Below are 12,715 nucleotides of genomic sequence, written 5' to 3'. Positions count from 1 at the left end.
TCTCTTGTATTCTTTCTCAAATTGTGTGTACAATTGTATATATATTAGGTGCTTTCTCACCGAAGGCTAATTATATATATACTCAGTATATACACATTCACAACAAAGAAGCAATGAATAATGAGAGGCATATTCAACAATTATTAAGAAACCTAAACCAATCACAAATTCAAGAAAATAGTCCAAAATAAATAAACATGTATATCAATATCTTGTATGTCTTCATTTCGCCGACCAAATAGATTAGTGCCGATTACATCGGGGTTCGTCTCTAACTTTCACCACCTCAAAAAAAAACCCAACCAAATTTCCTTTTCTCACATCATTCTAATTCAGAGTAAACCCACCAGAACTTGCTATTACGCAAAAAAAAACCTACCTCTTCAGCCACTTTATTTTCGGGCAACTTATGTTCGTTTTGCCCAGGTCCAAATAGATTATAAAAAAAAAAAAAAAACTATATTTCGAACTCTTAAGCCTTGGTTGACTTTGGTTGACATGGACGATTTTTCTCAGAAAGATTGCTGGGCATTAAACAAAACGGACAACTTACTCCAATCCCATGCATCAATGTTTGGGGAAACAACAGCAGCTCCCACAGCAAGCACAGCAATGGTAAACACCACGGTTTTCACGCAACCATGCCCACTCGATACCCTTCCCAAAATCACCTTGCAGTATTTATCCGCCTCCTTGAACAAACCTTGTCGAGTCGCATCACCTCCTCCACTCAACACTTTCTCATTCTGCAAATTTTAAGGCAGTTGAAATATATATATAAGTTGGTTGACTTTCAACTAAGTAGACAAGGAGTCAAGGACAGGTCTAGAAAAGTCAACCTTTTGACGGAAACTCTTCAGAGTTTCCCCAAGTGGTTGAAGAGAGGAATGCTTCGAAGAAATCTCCTTCCAATTCTCGGAAAGCTTTCGTAAGATAGCTACGTTAGCCTCTATGTTATCCTCGTAAATCTTGTCCTGTGAAAATCACAACAATTAACATTAATATGATTCTCGTCTGAACCCAAAGGGCAAGAAGAAAATTAATAATAATAATAATATTAGAATTCGAAATAGCAACACAAAAAAGTTACCCACTGCTTGTAGCAATCAGGATTCTGAACCAAACACCATATAAAGATGCTAGATGCTTCCTCAGATAGTGACGGAATACCTGAAAGGGCCATTTTATCAAATGTTCTTCGTAGTTTACTTTACTAACTACTAACTACTTTGAGGCAAGAATAGAGAGTGGTTTAAATTTTAAAATAAAAAAAATTACCTTCTCCAGCTGTTTTAGCAGTTAAAGTCTGTATCTGCAAAGCCACTTGCTTCATTGCTTTGCTTCCAGGGGAACCCGCAAGAGCAACATCTTTCAGAAGTGGGTAAATTGCCTCAAATCTTTCGGTAGCCTATTATACGTAACAACCATATCTAATCACCGTAGAGAAGAGAAAAGAAGACCCCTTTGGAATAATTTCTGATTCTGTTAAAGATAGTGCAGAAGTTTTTCAATGACACGTACCTTAACTCGTGCAGATGAAGCAGGAAAAGCTACATGTAACAATAGGTCAAGTGCTACAGGCGGCACAAGGCGCTCGCCCTTCCTAACGGCATTATTTACTAATATGCCACGAGCTTTTGGTACAGCCAGAATTCTGAGACACGGATAAGTAGATTATGTCATTTAAGAAAATCAATAAAATAAATCAAAGCACTTCAAAGTGTTGGAGAGGGTACAACTTCAAACCTTTCCACCAACTGCAAAACCAAGTCCCTGGATTGTGGGTTAGACCCTGATTTTCCTCCAAGTACAGGCAAAATATGATGAGCCCATAAATACAACCCTACAGCTAAGTCTCCTTGACATGCCTACACAGAAAGGCTCAGTTTCAGCTTGGAATAGCGAATACACAGGGAATAAAAACCAAGGCATCTATATGAACAGAAATTGATGATATAGTGGAGAGTAGTGTAACTTTCTCACCTGAACTACCATCCATATAATAACTGTGAGCTTATCTTGTCCTTGATACTTTGAGTTTTCGCTCAAATTTGGCAATAAGTTAATAAGTACATCAGGTTTCCGCCGCAATACCATTGCTAAAACTAAAAAGATAGCAACCTGTAATATCAACAACTTAGTAAATGGATAACAGATTGCATACTCTCCAGAAGATGTTATGATATGACACTGTAAGTTAGAAAGGTAAGGAGTGGGAAATTTAACATGTGTGATAATTGACAAAGATGTAATATAACGAAACAAATGAGTAAATAGTAAATGGAACCGGATACCAATGTAATACATTCTGAGAATCCGAGCCAACTATCCTTCAATTTAAAATTAATTTATATAAATTAAACTTTTTCTCTCAAGAGAGGAACCCTTGGAAAGACATAAGATTGCATCCACAACATCCTTCACTATATCAGAATCAGTAAACATATTATGGACAAAAAAAATGAGCTTTCCAACATAGTGCAGAAGAAACACTTAAAAGGATCAAAGTCTAAAAAAAAATTATTAAACAGGAACCGGATATTAAAATCACCAACTTGAACAACATTCCTAACTCAAGTGACAAACTGCATAAAACTTCGACTACAGTGTTAAAAGTGATGGGGAAAAATATTAGTTTTATAATTTCCTCTATATGCAATATATAATGTGTCCAAACAAGACCATTCAAAGGAGGTTATCAAACCACTCAGAACCAAAAACTTCAATTGCACTTTCTAGTACGAAATTATACAACTTATAAAACTCTGAAAAAACTAGTATCATTTTATTCAGGAGGCAACACACGAGCCTGCTCATGAATCTAAACCAAAACAAATTGGTAGATCATTACAGACCATTTAGTCAAGATAACAATTAGAGACTGTCCAGCACTATACCGCGGAGATCTTGCCTGAGTGGTATTGGGGTGGGGTGAGTAGCATTAGGTCAACGATTCGAATTCCATTTGAGGTCAGATTGTAGGCCATTTAAAAGGCCAATTTTTTTAGGAAAAAAAAACACTGACCGATGATACTGCAAACTAACTTATTAAGTAGCTAAAATGTGAAAAAAGAAGCATTGTGTACATCTACCTGAGACTTTGAAGATGCTTGCTGTCCGGCTTTCTTTGGACCCTTAGATCCCAACTGTTGGCTAGCCAAGTCAGCAAATATGCAATCTAATGACCAGACCACAAAGGTTCCCAATGCCTCGTTGGAACGATGATTGATCCAGTCAACTGAAGCCTTGTAAACAGCTTCAGAAACATGAGAAACAGGGACCTGATTATAAAAAGGAAAAGAAAAAATGAGCACACTCTAAGGCCTAAGATCCTCTGAAGCCTCAAAGGCATCCAAAAAATCAACCAAAAACACAGATCATATCAAGCATAAATGATATCATAAAGGTCCAATGCATACCAAAAAAAAAAAGCAATAGAATCAGGAAACGATAATCATAAATAATATCGTCCAATGCATACCAGGAGAAAGCTGTATATCTAGGCGATGACAATTGGTTAGAGGCCACAACAAATGCAGGAGTGTCAATATTTAAAAAAAAAAATCAGAAGAACGACAAAAGCTAACATTAGATTCCATGTGTCTGTACTGCACCTCTCATTCTAAGCCTAAAACTCGCAATGGAAGCAACAAACTAATTCTGATGCAGAAAAACTCAATAGAGAACATTAAGTGCCACAATATTCAAATCATCAGTTAGAGAATAAACCAAACCACTACCACGACAACACAGGAAATCAAAGTTTTATTGATCAACCAAAAAGCACGTGATTTTCAAACAAGAATCTAGACTAGTAATCTGGAATATTATGTAACCAAAATTTAACATTAGAAATTGTGTGGTACATAATCACTTATTAATCAAAAGGCAAAATCATAGTTCATAATTTATTTTGCTTCCATAAAATCCCCACAATATATTATCTAATTATACCATAAGTTCATAACACATTGTTGGCACATGCAGCTGAAAACCCATTAAAACTCATCTAGCTGCCTTGGTGCTTAATTTTTTTCCAAATACAGATTTACAAACAAATGAATACTAAATAAAATCCTAAGCAACTCACATCGGCGATTTTTGCCACAGAAGACTCCCTGAACAACTTAAGCCACGGAAATTGAGACGCGCTCACAGAAGAAAATGCACGTCCAAAATAATCAGCAAACCTCATCAACTGTATATCTTGCTGCCCTTCGTACGATTCCTACCACCCAAAAAACAAATATAAATATCAAATTCCACCAACAAATAAAATAAATTCAGATCTAAGAAAACCTACCGAAACATTAGCGAGAAAAGCGGTCAGATCGTCAGCGTCGATCTTAGCGGCAGCCTCCGGCACACTCACTTTCGGCTTCTTAACCTTCTTCGGCTTCTCCTTAACCACCTTCGCCGCATTACCCTTGACATCGGCATCGCTGCTGACGTCATCGTCGTCCTCGTCACCTCCTCGATTATTCCTCGATCTCCTCGGAATCTCGTCGTCGTCGTCATAGGCCGCGGCGGCGCGCTGCGCCTCCAATTGCCGGCGCCTCTCCTCGGCGTGCTTCTCCAATCCCTTGAAAACGCTGCTTTTCTCGGGTAGAATTCCAGATCCGTTAGCCAACATCGCGGATGGATCGGACGCCGTTTTCTGGTTCTGAACTTTCCGCTGCTTTTTCACGTAGGTGACCTTCTGCCAGCCGTGGCTGTTGTCCTCGGCGGCGTGGCTGATCGGCTCCGCGGTGATGGTAAATGATTTGTCTTCTTCCATTGCAGAGAGGATTTTTTTTCAACTTTTATTTTTTGCAGTGTGAAATCAAAGGGAAATGGATCGGAGATTGAATAAGAAATCGGTATGAAATGAGAGAGAGAGAGAGAGAGAGTAAATAAGAGTGGTTAGCAGTAATGGGAATCCAAATTGACCTCCGTCACTGCGGGTGAAAATCCAAACGGGATATGGACTAGTCTATATTTGACTTAATTCCACTATTCACCCCGCAAATCCAAATTCATATTTTATTTAGTGTAAATTCCAGGCTTAATTCCACTTTGCACCCTTGAAATATACCATTTTGGCACTTTGCACCCTCGAAAAATAATAATAACACTTTGCACCCTCAAAACACAATAAATCATTCACAGTGCACCCTCAATTGAATAATAAAGGCAATTTTATTTTTCATTGGTGTTTTTCGTTTTGGGGTACAAAATAAAAAAAATTGTTGTTTTCTTGAACCTCAAACCTAATTTCGAGCGGACAAAGTGCGAAAAAATAAAAATTACACCGGATTATTTAAAAAAAACTACATTATCTTACAAAAGAAAAATAAAAAAAATATTCTTTTATCACTAAATTATTCGATTGTGGATCTTTTATGTCACTGTTTGTAAAATATTAGGTGAAAATATTTGGAAGAAAAAATAATTTTCAGATACTTGATAACGTAATAGTTGAATGATTTTTTTTCGTAAAATATTTTATTTTGATAAAACAATATAATTTTTAAATATGTTGATGGAATGTATTTTTATTTTTGAACTTTATAGTTTCAAAATGATTGATGAATAAAAAAAATATTTGACATTTGGCATCCTAAAAAAATATCACTACAAATATTAAATTTATATCTTTTAGCTTTAAAAAATCATTTGGGGTGCATTATGCATGATTTATTGTATTTCGAGGGTGCAAAGTGCTATTAATTTATTTCGAGGGTGCAAAGTGCCAAAATGGTATATTTCAAGGGTGCAAAGTGGAATTAAGCCTAAATTCCACTTTCTCCCATTTTACTTTGGCTGGATATCACTTTACCCCTTTGTACTCTCAATTGCATCAATTTGACCCCTTGTACTTTGGTTCGATATCACCTTACCCACTTCTACTCTCAATTCATCGATTTGCCCCATTTACTTTGACTCGATATCACTTTACCCCATTCTACTCTCAATTGCATCGATTTGCCCCATGTACTTGAGAAATTGTCTCAATGTGGCTTAACCGTTAGTTTTCAGACTTTTGACCTTATTACCGTTTGATTTAAGTCTGAAAATTACTAAAATGACACCCCTCCAGTTAAAAAAAATAAAGAAAATGAAAAATAATAAAAAAAACAAATAATAAAATAATAAAAAATTCAAGACAACGAGAAAACATAGTCCACGACGCCAGTCATAAATTTTTTTTTATTTTTTTTCATTAATAATTATTTAAACTGTGAAGGGTGGATTTTTTGTAATTTTCAAACTTAGATCAAATGGTGTTAATGTCAAATGTCTGAAAACTAACGGCGAGGGCCACATTGAGACAATTTTTCAAGTACATGAGGGCAAATCGATGCAATTGAGAGTAAAGGGGGTAAAGTGATATTAAGCCAAAGTACAAGGAGGCAAATCGATGAATTGAGAGTAGAAGGGTTAAGGTGATATCGAACCAAAGTACAAGGGGACAAATCGATGCAATTGAAAGTATAAGGGGGTAAAGTGATATCCAACCAAAGTACAAGGGAGAAATATGGAATTTACCCTTTTATTGAATTTAATTAGTACTACCCCTTAAAAAAAATATATATGTGATTTTATCCTTAAAATCATATTTTGATTTTATCAATAAGAGATTTTATTTAATAAATAGGACAAGATCTGATTTGAGATATAAAAAATTATTACTAATTAAATATATTTTAGAAGACACTAACTGAATAATTAAGTGGTAAGTAGATAATTAATACAATCCCATGTAATCTAAATTAAGAGAGATAATACAATACATTAGTCAGCGTACTTTGTCGATTAATATTGTTAGCTATTTTTTTTGTGAGGGAAAGTGAGATAAGTTGGAACTTGTTTGGCTAAATTTAAAAAACCAGTTAAAAATAAATTATAAAATGCTTAAGAGCTTATAATTTTTGTTTAACGTGATTGTCATTTAAAAAAAATCTAAAAACAAGTTGTTGGGTGCAAATAAAATTTTATTAAGGAGTAAAAATAACTTATAAGATTATTATCAAAACAATTTAAAAATTGATGCAAAAAATAAGACCAAACAGTTTATTAACTCGTAAAACAACTTATCTGGTAAGAATTTATTAACAGTTGAAATCAAAAAAAACTAGGTCCATATGAACCGGGCCAAACCTACTTAAGAAATAATATGTAAGTCCAACTCAAAATTATATGGATAAATAAAAGCCCAAATAAAAGGGTCAATATTAAAAGGGGAAATTGACTAAACACCCTTTATTCTACACTTATATAGTTGGGGATCCAAGTTGTTAAATAAATATAGATATAAGTCCTTTAATTTAAAAAAAATATTTAAATTAATAGTATATAGACATAAATACCCTTAATTAATATTTATATGAAAATAACTATTTATGGCAAATGAGGGAACAAATCTCACATATCTGTCATTTTCTTATCACACAACACGCGAGTCTCTCTCTCCCTCTCCCTCTCCCAATCTCACGTAAATCACTCTCCTCTCTTTCTCTTTCTCAATATATTTTTGTTATTACTTATTTGTAGCAGACTTATAATTTTTATTTGCATTTTCTAATTAATTATGCTTCATCAAACAACAAAATAATTTGAACGCATATTTAACGTCACAAAATCGGTGTAATATATGTATTTACTTGTTACATTTTTTGGTAGGATTTCATACATTTATTTTCATAATTTTTCGACATTATTTTTTATTATCCAATTTTTTATCCACCAAATTTATATCTTTTCAAGTTGTAACAGCAAAATGCAAAATACAATTTGCAAGATACCAATTGCAACAACCAAGCGAGAAATACAAAAGAAAGGATAAACAAATTGTAATTTGCTACAACAAAATAAATAGCATAACAAATAGAACATGAAACCAACTATGTTATGTTTAAAAATGTTATTGTACAAACGCCTTTACACAACAATAATATGGAATTAATGATCCTACAATGCTCGACGAAAGTCGTCGTTTTTCAGGGCTTCGTTTGCAATCGGATTTGCTCCTGTTTTTGCCTTCCTGGAAGACATGAGGAGTCATGTAATTTTTCGTCCCTTTTTTTTGACGTAATTGTTTGAGCAGGCACAAAACAAACAAAAAACTATCAATAAGATTTTCGATTGCAAAGATAAACATGAAATAGCAAATTACAAACAATAACTGCAATTCCAAACAATAATTTCAAAGTAACAAGAAATTACAAACAATGAATATCAAACAAGAAATTGTAAACAAGAGACTTCAAATTGCAAACAAAAAACTGCTAACAAGAATATGTTGATTCAATTATAAACAAATAGCAAACTGCAAACCAAATGAACAACAATAAATAACAGAAGACCTGAAGAACAACAAAATGGAGACCGTCATAAGAACATCTAATAAACATAAATACAAAGGTTCAATAATGCACAATGTAATGCAAATTTCATACAATAAGAAATACAAACAACGATAATTGTCAACAAACAACTGCAAAAAATAAAATAAAAAATTTTAAAAAATGCAAACAACAATATAAAAAGTACAATTAATAAAGGTACAAAATATGTAAATCGAAACCTTTGAAATGTGTGGTTAATGAAGGAGATCGATACTCCTGTATCAGCAAAAGAAATTCCTAAGATAAAAAAAGAAGAGATCTATAACATCTATCATTAAATCATCATCAAAAAACAAATGGGAGAAATGCAAAAAAGATAATTACATACCCAGACTTTTATTTTTCAGCATAATATCCATAACATTTGTTGCTTACCAAGACTCATACATGTCTGAACCATTATTTGCGGGAGGAGTGAAAATCACAAACACTAAACAAAGCTAGAACGAAAAAAGCTCCCAAAATAACAATCGATGTCTCCAAAATAGCAAACGAAGAAACGAAGAACGAGCAAGCAATTACCACATCACAAACATCAAAAGAAATTTGAAGATTTCAGAACAATCCGAAGGCTCTTGCTATGCATACACGATCCAATTTTTGACTAGGTTTTTTAATTTTTGCCGATGGATTTTAATTTCAGGATTCTTGGAATTTTAGAGAGTGGTTGATACGGATCTTTTGGGATAAAAATCAAGTATTAAGTTGTCTATTATTTTGGGATTTTATTCCATATATTGTGAGGGGTATTTTAGATACAAAAATTGCAATAAATTTAATTAAAATAGGGATTTATTAGTTGGGTTTATACACATTAAGAGGGTGTTTGGCTAAGCTTATTTTAAACAGCTAATAAGCTCTTACGTCTGATAAGATGTTTTTAGAGCTGATAAGCTGTTACATCTTATTTTTATGATTAATTTTTAGAGTGTTTGGATAATGAGCTTATTTTCTATTTTTATTCATTATAAGATCTTAAATAAAAAGGTGGGGTAGATGTACTTATTTAAAAAGATCTTATTTGGTCTCCAACAGCTTATTTTGAAAAAAATTAAGATTTTTTCTTAAAAATTTACCAAACACTTTGGAAGAGCTTATAAGCTCTAAAACATCTTATAAGCTCCTTTTAACATCTTATAAGCTTAGCCAAACACCCTCTAAATCTAATAAGAGGACTTATAGCAAATTGCCTCATAAAAAAAATATAGAAAAAATTAAAAAGCCCTAATTTCCCAATTCATCTTCCGAACGGACCAAACCCGTCGGTCGCCACTCACTTCCACCACCGCCTCCGCCGCCGTCAACGCAGTAATCGAAAAGCTTCGTTCAAAATCTCATCAAGCTCCTTCAATTCCCACTCAACAACAGGTATCTCTCTCTATCACGAAGTTTTCCTTTTGGCTTGCTGTTTTACTTGGAACAAATCAACGAAGTTTAAGCATTATTTACTGATTATCGAAAATTAACATATATTTTTCAGCTACTCACAATACCTCAGCTCTGTCAAGTAGAAAAGGAGAATGAAATTTGTTTTGATTTGTCTATGAATATAATGACTTTATTGTATGGTGTATTTTATTTAGTTTTGAAATCTGTTATTCCAAATTCCATATAAACATGTCAGAAAAATTTCAAGAGAATTGCTGTTGAAAACATTGTGGGAGTCAAGCACTTTGCATGTACCGTGAAGATGTTTGTGTAATTGGTTAGACTTAGAAATTTGACAGAACAGAAATTTGCATCTTATATGCTGAGATTTTAATAAAAAATAAAAGACAATCAATCAACTCTTGCCCTTCTGCAAGAGTGTGTGTGAGTGAATGTGTGTCTGTGAGTGTGTGAAAAATGTGTGTGAGTGTGTGAAAAGTGTGCGAGTGTGTGCATGTATCATGTATGCGTGTGTGGTCAACGGCACAATATCGAGTTTTTTTTTTTCTAAACGTATGTCCAAGTTTTTCTAACTTACAGAATGCCGAAGAAATCAAAACGACACCACCCACTCACCTTTACTCCATTTGCTCGGTCAGTGGCTATGACATCATGTAAAAAGGCCAAGCAAGATATTAAGGAAATCAACTTACAAATCGAAGATTCCCCATCATCTTCTGGTATGCTTTTTTTTCGTTCAGATTCCCTTTTTTGGTTTAAATTATTTCATCAAATTTGAAGGCCAATGCTCTTTTGCAGTTAACAGGCTTCTAAACAACGGCAAAGATAAAACTAAACGGTCTGAATCTTCTGACAGCGAAGATCTTGAGGTTGTCCCCTTCACCTTCATCTCACCACTTGTTGCATTTGATTGTTATAAATATCTAATCGATTACAGTATTTGTTTGGGAAGGGAGTCGTTCAAGCAGATTTCGCCTTCTTTGATCCAAAAAACAGCGACTTCCATGGAGTGAAGGTTCTTTTACAAACGTACCTTGATAATAAGCAGTGGGATCTCAGTGGATTTGTTGACTTGATATTGGGTCAACCAACAGTGGGGACCGTAGTCAAAATTGAGGATGATGAAGATGAAGGAGTTTACTCTGTTGTTTCTGCTCTCAATTTAGGAAGATACACGGTAATCTACTTAGGCCTTGTTTGGTTGGGTAGATTAGTCATGATTAACTAAATAATTGGACTTTGTTTGACGTTTGGTAAACCCAATAACTTCCCGGGTCAACCCGGAAATATGATATTATCATGCTGTGTCATGCCTTTTAGGGACCCTTTTTGTTGGGCCTTTCGGGGTCCAATAAAACAATTGGGTTTTCATTAGATTATATAATTTTATCTTGGCCAATCCTATCTTGGCAACCAAACGAGACCTTACACTTTTGATATTCAACTGTCTTATCCCGTTTTTCCGCCATTTTAGTTTTTCTCAAGAATTGTTGCTTAAAGTTCATTTAATATATGATGCTGTGCGTTTACTATCAGGATAGTAAATGTATTATTGAGCTCAAGGATTACCTGCTAAAAGTGTGCCGGGATATGGATATAATACCTCAACTCAAGTCTCTAATTGGGGATCGTGCAAAAGATGTTGGTCTTATCGTCTCTCAGCGTGTTGTAAATCTGCCACCTCAGCTTTTGCCTCCGCTTTATGACTCTCTCTTCGATGAAGTAAATTGGGCAACAGAAGACGAGGTAAATAAATCACAATGTTATTATGATAAGACAAGATTTGGAGATGATTATGTTTCTTCATCATGCTAATGACTTTTCTATATTGTGTTGTTTAAAGCCTACAGCGGAGCTCCAGAGTTCGTTTCGCTTCAAATTTTATCTGATTATCAGCAAAATATATAAGGTACATGTTGAATGAGCTCTGTATATGCCAATCAATACCGAGTAAGATCTAAGTAAATCAACATTTATTGATAATTTTTTTCTTTTGCATGCTTATAGCACAAGAATGCAGTTGGGGATAAGGGGACAACTAAAAATGGAGATGAAAACGTAATTTACATCAAACCGGAAGATGAACTTTTCCTTGAGGTACCAAGCTTTTATTCTTTCTTCTATTTCTGTATTTTCGGTATTTAAACCTGACTTTCATAAAATACTTCTGTAGTTTTGCTCGTGGTCCTTCAGTTTTCCGTTGCATGCACAGCAAGTCACAACGGATGAGGCAAGTATTGTCCTAAAGTTCTAATACTAGTAATAAATTTTAATTTCGATGTATTTTCACATTTTCAAATTCCAGCCTTTTGTTATTTGCTGATTATTGAAATCCAATACCATTACAGCTTAAAAATTATCGGCCAATGGGTTTAGTGATGGCTATTGAAGCTAGTAAAATATCCATATTCAGACAACAGATGCATTCTTTGATAGATGAATGAAATCATGCGCAGGTACGCATTTTGTCCCTTCTTTTTTTTTTTCTGTCTTGTATTTTCACGCATTTACTGAAGCCGTTTAATATAATCCCACAGGCATTCTGGCAGTAACTAGATTCCTTTTGACTTATCTGGGACATGTCATATAATTTCATTTGGTATAAGCTTATCTTATTCTTCACCGCCCCTCTCCAAATTGTGTTTTATTACCACATAATTTATTTTGGCTGTCCCGTAAATTTTGATAGTTAGATGTGGGTTTTATTGGCTGCAATGAATTCATCCATTAATATACAATTATTTTTTAAAATATTTTTGAGAAAATGTTGCAAATTATAGTCCTTATGGAAGAACTAAGGTTGAGAAATTTGAAAAGAACTGTATGTTTTCTAATGTTGTAATCATCGTTTAGATGTGATCAATGCGATTCACGTGCTAACTAACTGGTATTTGTATTTGATACCTTTTTTAAATATTTATTATTTGTTTATGTTTCAA

General features: G+C 34.0%; 2 protein-coding genes across 3 annotated transcripts; one reads left to right on the top strand and one right to left on the bottom strand.

Annotated features, from left to right (window-relative positions):
- Positions 1-178: 178 nt before the first annotated feature.
- On the bottom strand, positions 179-5,028 carry LOC105966069 (uncharacterized). Of its 2 annotated transcripts, none has more exons than XR_016031354.1 (10): positions 4,304-4,945; positions 4,091-4,228; positions 3,093-3,281; positions 1,984-2,121; positions 1,747-1,868; positions 1,522-1,654; positions 1,279-1,408; positions 1,095-1,170; positions 840-974; positions 179-746 (listed from the first exon to the last, which is right to left on the bottom strand). XR_016031354.1 is itself a non-coding variant. In XM_088818514.1 (10 exons), exons 1-10 carry the CDS (start codon positions 4,775-4,777, stop codon positions 513-515), a joined length of 1,773 nt encoding a protein of 590 aa, XP_088674640.1. In that variant the 5' UTR covers positions 4,778-5,028; the 3' UTR covers positions 179-512. The 2 variants fall into 2 exon arrangements, 1 of the variants encoding a protein (XP_088674640.1); XM_088818514.1 differs by having other exon boundaries at positions 1,091-1,170; positions 4,304-5,028.
- Positions 5,029-9,588: 4,560 nt separating this feature from the next.
- LOC105966070 (CDK inhibitor P21 binding protein) lies at positions 9,589-12,715 on the top strand. The gene is made up of 10 exons (XM_012990616.2): positions 9,589-9,755; positions 10,356-10,495; positions 10,575-10,645; positions 10,729-10,953; positions 11,313-11,522; positions 11,620-11,685; positions 11,784-11,873; positions 11,950-12,006; positions 12,125-12,232; positions 12,314-12,715. The coding sequence occupies exons 2-9, from the start codon at positions 10,357-10,359 to the stop codon at positions 12,218-12,220; spliced, it is 954 nt and encodes a 317-aa protein (XP_012846070.2). The 5' UTR covers positions 9,589-9,755; position 10,356; the 3' UTR covers positions 12,221-12,232; positions 12,314-12,715.

The sequence above is a fragment of the Erythranthe guttata genome, chromosome 5 (assembly GCF_056151865.1).
Source record: "Erythranthe guttata isolate IM_541 chromosome 5, IM_541, whole genome shotgun sequence".
Taxonomy (NCBI): Eukaryota; Viridiplantae; Streptophyta; class Magnoliopsida; order Lamiales; family Phrymaceae; genus Erythranthe; species Erythranthe guttata.
Note: the sequence above shows the minus strand (reverse complement) of the source record. Positions and strands in the feature narration are given on the sequence as shown.